At 40.0% G+C, this 9409-nt stretch overlaps 1 protein-coding gene across 1 annotated transcript; it reads right to left on the reverse strand.

Moving 5' to 3' along the window:
- Window positions 1–1577: 1577 nt before the first annotated feature.
- Window positions 1578–6745, reverse strand: LOC119484188 (carboxy-terminal kinesin 2-like; the record flags this gene model as incomplete). Its single annotated transcript, XM_037762840.1, is given in 12 exon segments — window positions 1578–1674; window positions 2020–2093; window positions 2560–2699; window positions 2917–3022; window positions 3024–3056; window positions 3272–3436; window positions 4766–4963; window positions 5109–5195; window positions 5491–5604; window positions 5853–6020; window positions 6499–6617; window positions 6709–6745. Coding segments are annotated over 12 exon segments (1338 nt in total), but the record flags the coding sequence as incomplete, so codon positions are not given.
- Between the last annotated feature and the right edge of the window lie 2664 nt (window positions 6746–9409).

A 9409-nucleotide genomic window follows, 5' to 3' on the forward strand; every position in this document is an offset into this window, starting at 1 on the left:
TTTCAGATTACCTGTTTCATGTACTACTGTCAGGATATAGTGATGTTTTTTATAAAATACGTTTTTAATCATATTTCATATCCATTTCTAACCACTGCTGCTTTAATATCATCAATCTTCTTTAATGCCATACTGTATTTAAATACAACAAATGGATGAAATACTGTATATAAAAAGGATGATTATATGATGCTGACAAGCAAAGTGCATCATCATCATCACTACCAATGTATACACGCCTGAGACTGAAGCAAACATTGACTGATGGGACAGTATGGATATCCATCCTTTGCCACTTTAATATATAAAGTCTAAGGAATGTACTGTATATAACCAACCATAAGTGCATCTTGTTTATTGTTTTGTCCTCAGGGGTTGATGTATAAACACAAATCATAACTACCATACTGTAGTCGAATGACACTGAAGTCATTTGCCTGGAAAGTAGAACAAAGGAATTCAAAGAAGGTAAAACCCTGTAGTTTGGTTTGGAAAAAGTGAGAAAAACTTTATTTGAAATTATTGTGCAAGTTATACAAAACACACCATATGTAAATTGAAAATAATTAAAATATATAAATCGGAATAATATGGGTCCTTTCATTAAAGGAGCAGTGTGTAGGATTTGACGGCATCTAGCGGTTGAGGTTGCAGATTGCAACCGACTGAAGCTTCTCCCGTGTGCCGAGCGTGTCGGAGACCTACGATGGCGGCCGGCTCCATGGAGAGGATCCGCTCCCTATATAGATAAAAACGGCTCATTCTAAGGTAACGAAAACACAACGATTCTTAGTTTCAGGTGATTATACACTAAAAGAAAACATAGTTATTAATATTATATTCCAATTCTGCCAATAGATGCCCCTAAATGCTACACACTGACACGTCCAATGAAGATTAAATGTCTCAACTAGAGAATTTCCTCATCAGTCAAGGACCCTTAAAGAGTATATATAAAAAAACTAACTAGAAACATGCATATGTACACATCCACTTTATTTATATAAAAGCATAGAAATGTTAAAAAAGGCTGTGTTAGTGATTAGTAATCAAATGCCCTGAGCATATACAAAAGGATATCATTTTTATAATGTTTCCAACAGCACAAAGTGTGAGTTAAAAGGCATGGGAAACGATTATACTGAATATTTCATAGATAACTGGTATAGGTGGTAAGGACAGAGTTTTTTTTAAGCACTTCGCTCTATTTCTTGTTGGCGCTTGCAGTACCAATGACACAGTCTGTAAAGAGAGCAAAGAGAAAACATCGCATGTCAGAAATCACAAAGTCGCAATCATGAGAAAATTATAAACAATTACACTGTAACAGTGTTACAAGCAAAATAAAGCTGTGGGTCAAGGAAACAGGTAACCTGATGATGAAGACTTTAAAAATATATTTGTTTAACATTGCTAGTTGGGGGCATTTTTGCACCAGGAACTACTGTATTTACTTTAACTTAAAGAGCTTTCTCTTGTACTTCTTCAGCTAATAAAGTTAATTTAACTTTACAATGAAGTTCACATTAATCTACAGTTTCACATCATGTGATTAATGTACTCATGTCATGATTAACCACAACCATAGATGCACTGACCTTGCTGGCAAACCTCAAAGAGTTTAGGGTTTCCCCAAAGCTGTCTGGCTCTGGGGCGATGTTCACAAACATCAGCCTGGGATGAGAAAAAACACAAATAAACTCATTAGAATAACTCAGAATGATCTCCTCTCCTAAATACGTCTACCTGGGTGAGAATTTAAAACCAGCAAACCAATACCAAAGATCAGTAAAGTCATAATTAATCTGCCCTGCTTTGGGAGGCAACAGCTCTTGTATGGAGGCAGAGCTTACATGCAGTCAAATCAGCTTCTCAATTTTGGATAAAACCTCTTACTGTGGACAAATGATTGAAAAGAGTGGTTTGCTGCCTTGAACTCAAGTGACGCAACATAAAAGAGCATCTGTTGGAGCCGACCACTGATGTCTTGAAACTACAGTATGTTGTTCAAGAACTCACGTTTTGCTATTTCCTCCCAAGCATCCCTGAAGCAGGTAGGTCAGCTTAGAGTTTCTGTAGGGAACATAGCTCTCCTGGAACACAAACAAAATCAGTTTATGTCACAAACTAAATGAACACTGAAAGGCAAGCTGTAAATAAAGCATTCATCTTAAAGGCCCAGACACACCAAGCCGATATCAAAGAACTATCAGCGACCAAGGCCACCGGTTGAATCTCCACACGTCGCCTTTGTCTTCGCCAAAAAGTTGCACTCAAACACACCGCAAAGACTACAGCTGACTGCCAACTACCACGTACGTTCTCTGCACCTGCGTGAGAGGAAATAACTCTCCACACCAGCAGGCGGCGGTAGTCTGTATTCGTCATTCAAAAAGGGAAACCGGAAGACCGAAAAATGAGAAGACGCACGGAAAAAACTAGGCCGGCAGACGCTCACCGACGGCCCCAAACTGTCCTACGGCTTATTGTCGGCTTGGTGTGTCAGGACCTTTAGACTTCACATCCTCTTTCAGCAAGAAAGGGCTCCTGCTTACAGACCTTGTTGGCCAGTGCGGAGATGACCATGCCCAGGTTGGAGAGGGAGCCGTTGATGGCAGTCATCTCCTTAAAGCGGTCACCCTGAGACTGACTCTTCAGCATGCGCTCACTGCCGGCCAAGTCCACCAGGCACAGAGTGGCTATACACACAAAAAACACAAAATACATATGCAGGTTTAACAAAAAGAAACTTATAAATCAGATTATAAAAAGAGCACATAGATCACGTACGCAGAAACTGCAGCGATTTTAGACAACCGAACAAGAAACCTACCTTAAACAAAGAGTTTTGATATTCTAAATACACAAGTGAAACCACATTTCTGACACGGGCATAATCAGCGGGATTATACTCACACTTGCATTTGACATCCCTGCCAACATTCACTCCCTCGATGTCCAGCTGGAACACTGAATGGGAGCGAGAGGAGCGGTCATTCTGGGCCGTCTGGGCTGTAGAGCGGATTCTGATTCGCCAACATGATCAGGCCGAGAACCTGGCAGTGGGAGGGGATCATAGAGATTATTTACTGTAAAGTAACAACGGTAGAGATAACATGGTATGTTCATAGTTAACTGTTAATATGTCGATCATGCTTATCGTACTTGTTTACTGATTTAATCTTTAATGTTAAGTATTTTTTTTTTGCATGCAAAATGAATGACTGAACAGTCAAGTAACTTGAGTGACTGATATATGAGCCTAGCGTACCTGATCCTCGTTGCAGACCTTCTCGTATGTGAGGTTGGTGATCGTCATCTCGTTATTGGTGGTCTTGCGGATCTCATGCTCGGGCCTCTTGCTGGCCGTGCCAGTGTACAGGAGGTCTCGCAGGGTCTCATTGTAAATTTCTACAAAGCTCGCTGTGAAGGAGAACTGAGAAAAAAAACAGAAATGGTTCCAACATTTAATGAAAATGTTCCCTTTCACTTTGTTTTGTTGGCTGGTGTCAACGGTGGCACACAGAGCATGAATCTACACCGATGTGAGAGTCTGGGTGCCAAAAGCTCCAGCAGAAATCACACTAGTGTGAAAATGAATCCCAATGCGGCAGCCTGGACTGCTCTCTATGAACTTGTCTTTGTGCATCTGTCTTGCACTATATTGTGACATTGTGTTGTCAGAAATTTACAAGAAAAAAAGACAGAAATTCTGAGATTGAAATCACAAATTTTCGAGAAAAAAAATACTTTTTTGGGTCAAGGAACCACATCCCTTCACTTTGCAAGGTTGGATCAACCTCATCACAACAGATGGTAAACAGGGAATGCCACACCCACACGTTAGTGAGGAGGTGCAACAGTATGGAACATGGTGATATCCCTGCATCTGTCCATTGCGTTGTAGTTCCTGATGCACAAAAGCTATCACCTCATCCAAATCAATATGCTGTTTTCTTCTGAATTGGACCAATTCACGGCGATGTCTCTTCAAAGTCCAGACGCTTATGATAATATGGTGATTCTGGGCTAAAATCACAAGTATCTACTTCTTGATAAGTCTGATTGCAAAGTATAATTTGAACAGGTTTCCCTGCAGGTATAATACAAGGCAAGCAGTGGAGTGGAGTTCCTTGACAAAAAAAAAAAAAACACTCTTTTTTCCACGTTTTTTTTTTCTCGCAAATTTATGACGTTATAAACTCAGAGAATATTCTAGTTTACTCTTGAAATTTATGACGTTATAAACTCAGAGAATATTCTAGTTTACTCTTGAAATTTATGACTTTAATCTTAGAGAATATTAAAAAATGTTCACGTAAATTTATTACTTTAATCTCAGACAATTTCTGAACTTTTTCCTCGCAAATTTATGACTTTATAATCACAGAGAATATTTACTTTTTTTTCGTGAATTTATTACTTTAATCTCAGAGAATATTCTAGTTTTTCTCTTTACGCCTTTAAACTCGGAAATTCAGAGTTTTTTCTCGTAATATTATCCCCCCTATACCGGCTCCGTAATTTTGTTGCTCTGTAACTGCTGTATGCGTAAATCAGCAACTGAACGGTTTCCACACATCAACTTAAAAGGTGATGATATGTCAATGTTGTGTTCACAACTTGTTTCTGCTGTCCCAAAGTGGCCAGAAAAAAATCAGTAATTGCAGGTTTAAAATGCTTTAACTGATGTAGACAGAGTTCATTTTGAATAGAAAGACCTGCTTCCCTGTTTGTATTCACATCCATGACATTACACACTAACCTCCCAGCCTTGTGCTCCCAGTTTCTCTGCTGCTCTGAAGATTTGCTTCACGGCTCTGGGAATTACACCTCTGCACTCATCATACTCGTCTCCCTCCATGGTGTACGTCTTTCCGCTTCCTGTCTGGCCATAAGCAAAGCAGCAGACGTTGTAGCCGTCCAATGCCGACTGCACCAGCAGCGAGATCTCTTCGAAGACCTGACAACAAATTGACAAAATCACCATGAATTTCCTGCCCTGGTAGGAAACAGCCACAAAACATGCATGTGTTTTGTTTATCTTAAAATCATAACTTGAAGACTCTTTTATATATTGTAAAAATGTATATGCACATGTTGTTTACCTCTTGTTGTAAAGCCTGGGGGCCAAACACCCGGTCAAAACTGAAGCTGTAATTCTTCTGAGTCTCAGCAGTTTTGCCTGTGTGGGACTAAAAAGCAGAAAAGGGCAGAATTAAGTTTTAGTAGTTTAAGATATGCCTATGCAACTCAAATCAGTATGTGGCATCTTCTTTAAGGTGAGTTTGATGTGGTACTGTTGAGAGACATGTTTGTTATGGTAACTGTGACATCCATCCATGAAGATATTGACATTTTTTTCTTTTCTACAATGTAAAAAAATGTCTGATTAGACAGTAAATACATCAGTACTTGCTACTGTGGCCTGCTGGAAAAAAAACTGTTTCCTTAACTACAAACATGCCTTTATTTATAGATGTGGTATACCTCTTCTGTTTTGGCCAGTGTGATCGCCTTGTTGTCGCTGGTCAGGAGCTGAATGTGCTTGCTGAGGCCTCCCTCCACCAGGGGGCGCACTCTGCAAAAGACCCTGATATTGCCCTGCATGAAAAGGGTGGTGGACAAAGTAGTCTCATTAGTCAGAGAGAATAGTAACATTTGTTTGGCTTTGGTGTTTACAACACTACAAAAATAATTGCAAAGAATTCAAAAAGGAAAAAAAACAAATGTTTTCCTCAGTAGAGTTAGAATAGAACTACGTAGCCCAGCCCATGGATTAGCTACTGAAAGGACTTTGATGGTGCCGTCCACCGGGCTGTGTTGATCTGTTCCACCACATTGTAACTTGCCTTGAGCTCCTGGATGGAATTGTGGAGCTGTCTGCGCTCCATCTCCCCGGCATGCAGCTCATCCTTCTGCTGGACCACAGTGTCCCTGAGAGAGCGGACCTCTTCCTCGGTGTCTCTGAGGGTCACCTGCAGGCGGGCCAGAGTTGACTCCTGTACGACAAGCTTCATCTGCAGAGGAAAGACGGACAGACGAAAAGCATACTGTTAATTCTCATCTTAAATCTGAGCAACATATCTGTTTTTAAAATAATCTTCAAACTTCTATGCACTGATCCGATACCAGAATTTATGAACCCAGAAAAAAAATCAACTTGTTTAACTGGAAATCAATTCTTTGCAGCTCCAAAATAGTAGCCTTCACTGTGCTGTCGCCGTGGATAACTACTGTTTTAGAGCAGCGAAGAAGAAAACTGATTTTTGAAAACATTTTAAGACGCATCACACGAAACGCATGGTCAGTAGTAAACAGCTGTTTAATAATAATAATAATAATAATAATAATGCAGATTTTTTAAAAATCGCGCTGGTATCGGATCGGTATCAGCCAATAACGCAAGTTCAGGTATCACAATCGGTAGTGAGAAAGAAAAAAAATGTTATTGGGACATCTCTAGTATTAGCTGCTATCCAGCAGCAGACTTTATACCTTGAGAGTTTGGAGCTCCGTCTCTTGGCTGTCCCGGAGAGTCTCCATGACCTTGTATTTGCCCTCTAAGTTGGAGAGCTCCTTTTCAAGAGTGCTCTTCTCGCTGTATTTACTGTATTCTGTAAATACAGCTGTTAAACCAAACATGAATTCACTTGATTTGACATAATTTACTAAGGAACAAGGAACCAAGTGGAGTGAATTCCTCACCTGCTTTTGTGCCAGTGGGTGCAACAGTTTGTTTCATGTTGCCTCCCTTTGCTGCAGTTGAAGCTATAGATTGTTTCAGGACACCTGATGGAACAAACAAAAGCAGTGACGAACAATGTAGAAGAAATCATGTCAAAATCATTCATCTGTTACCTTGATAATAATACTAATAATAATACTAATTAAAGCCGCAAGCGGCATTTCGCGGGTTATAGCCTTTCGCGCTCAAAGCGCCACTAGCGCCTAGAGTATGTGCACCAAATTTGATAAAATTCTGTCCACCGGATCTTGCGATATAATTGTTTGAGAGTTTTGGCGCCCCCTATGGGTCAAGCGGAAAATGCTTTGGTACGCCTATTCCCAAACACGTACTGAAGATATCTACCAAGATTTATGATGATTTGACTAATGGTCAATGAATTATGGCCAATTTCCTGCTAAGCTCCGACTATTGAAAAGTTTGTTGGTCAACAGCTTCATAACGCAATGAGGTATCAACACGCTTTATGCAACGTTAGATGACATTAGTCCAATGATGATCCGCAGAAAATTTGGTAGAAATCGGACCAACGGTTTAGGAGATGTCAAAAATGTGTTTTTCAAAAAATCCAATATGGCGGAAAATCTAGTTAGGCGGACTTTAGTGGTCCCAGAGGCTTTATTGTAGATCACACGGAGCTGCACATGTCTGTCAAGTTTCAAGTCAATCGGACTTACGGTGGGCGGGGCGTGGCCTTTCCAATGTCGCGTGTTTGGGCGTTAATTACAGCGCCACTATGTGGCCGATTGGGGTCATAGTTCTTGAGAAGCACATGCACATCATTTGCAGTTATCGCGCCAAGTTTCATTTTTCTCGCTCATTCCAGCTCACGGCAAATTGAGCCGCGGCACAAGACAACAAATAATAATAACCAGAGCCCTGGGAGCCAGAATCAGCTGGACCCTCCTCACTCCTGGCTCAGCCTCCTGGTTCAGGTTTGGATCCTAAGAGAGCGACAGACAGACACAGAGAGGAGGGAGGGAGGGAGGCACGCACGCACACGCACGCGCGCAACACACACACACACACCACACACACACACACACTCCTTAGTAAATAGTTAACATTTTCAGATCCATACGGACACCTAAACATCAACATAAATGTAAGATGTTTAATACCTAGTCTATGACTGCCATCAGCTTAAGCATTTCTTTGTCAACTACTAGTAAGTATTTTGTCTACTACTTAAGTTGCTGATTTAATACAAAAACATTTACATTGTGTGGACCTTCTGCAGTCATGCAGAGGGACTTCTTAAAATCTAGTGCCCTTTAAAGACTAAAGAATATTTGAAACATTGTGGTTATGCAAGAGGTGTAATTACATTTTTCCAGTTATGATTGATAACTCATTCAGCAAGATGGGTATTGTTAGCATTTTATCGATACTACTACTCTTATCGACACTCCTTATCGGTTCTGTTCATCGATACTGTTATTGTTTTTTTTTCATTACAGTTAGTTGTTTTTTAATTTTATTGACCACACCCCCATTCTCTGTTTGAAAAAGAATGTCAACCAAAAAACAGAAAGTAACACTGGCTGTAGGGGGCCTCTAAAACATATTACAATTGTTTTAAAAAAAAGAGAGAATTCAGAACAGAATTACAATTTATACATATCTCAAAGTCACTATATTAACTCACTATATCTCACTGGAGAGAAGTCTAACGTGTCTATAACATACATGATATTGTTGTGTGAAGTTTATATAAGATCAATGTTGTAAGACGTTTGTAAAACAGTCCAGAGGGACCTAACCTTTAGTACGATGCATAAATTGTGCTAATGAGCAAGAGCATTGTGCAGGATCTTCTGTTTTCAACATTAAAGAACACTCATGGGATTTTAGCAACGTCCACTCCAATATTTGTCTAAAGGGGTTTTATGCAAAATCAAAGTCAGCACAATAAAGACATCTCTTTAAGAATATATTGACTCTGCATCACCCACCATTAAAGCCTTCCTCAAGGCCCATGCCCTCTTCGCAGAATCAACCCTTTTATGGTTTTTTTCTAGTGGCATCTGTAAAAATAAATCACATGTTGGCACAGTTCCTTTTTAACAACTCAGACTGTCTGGAGACTGCCTCCTCATTTGGAGAGAAAATTAGTAAAACGCAATTTTGTGCTTTCATGCAATGTAAAACCCACTTCACCTCTATATTTTTTCAGTAATCCAGAAGTAATGTTAGCCTTGCAATTTCATTGACAGTAGCAACCCATTCAAACAATTCAATTTCCATCTGATTTCACGCTTATGTCTTTCTTCTCTCCCTAGCTTAAGTCAGTCTGTTAACCTATGTATCAAATGCCACAGCTCCATCAGAAAAGCTGCCTGTTTGAGGCTACACACATGCACATACTTGGATATGGTACTTAAAGGCATTCAATATATTAAAAAATGCTATAACTCAGCAAATACACCGAATTTGTCAGCACGTTCCTTACCGAGCCTGTTTGTAACAGGTACCCACACCATTATCTGCTGCAGAATGAACGTAATGTTAGGTGAATATCTTAAGTGTTGGTCATGTTGGCTGGCTAAGGTTAGACAGTAGCTAACGTTAGCTTCCCTACCAAGCTAATGCAGGCTGATGACTGAATAGTGCCTAGCACTAACTGCTCATGTGTTCATAAACTAACCGTGGCTAGGTAAT

Source organism: Sebastes umbrosus, unplaced genomic scaffold (genome assembly GCF_015220745.1).
Source record: "Sebastes umbrosus isolate fSebUmb1 unplaced genomic scaffold, fSebUmb1.pri S35, whole genome shotgun sequence".
Lineage (NCBI taxonomy): Eukaryota > Metazoa > Chordata > Actinopteri > Perciformes > Sebastidae > Sebastes > Sebastes umbrosus.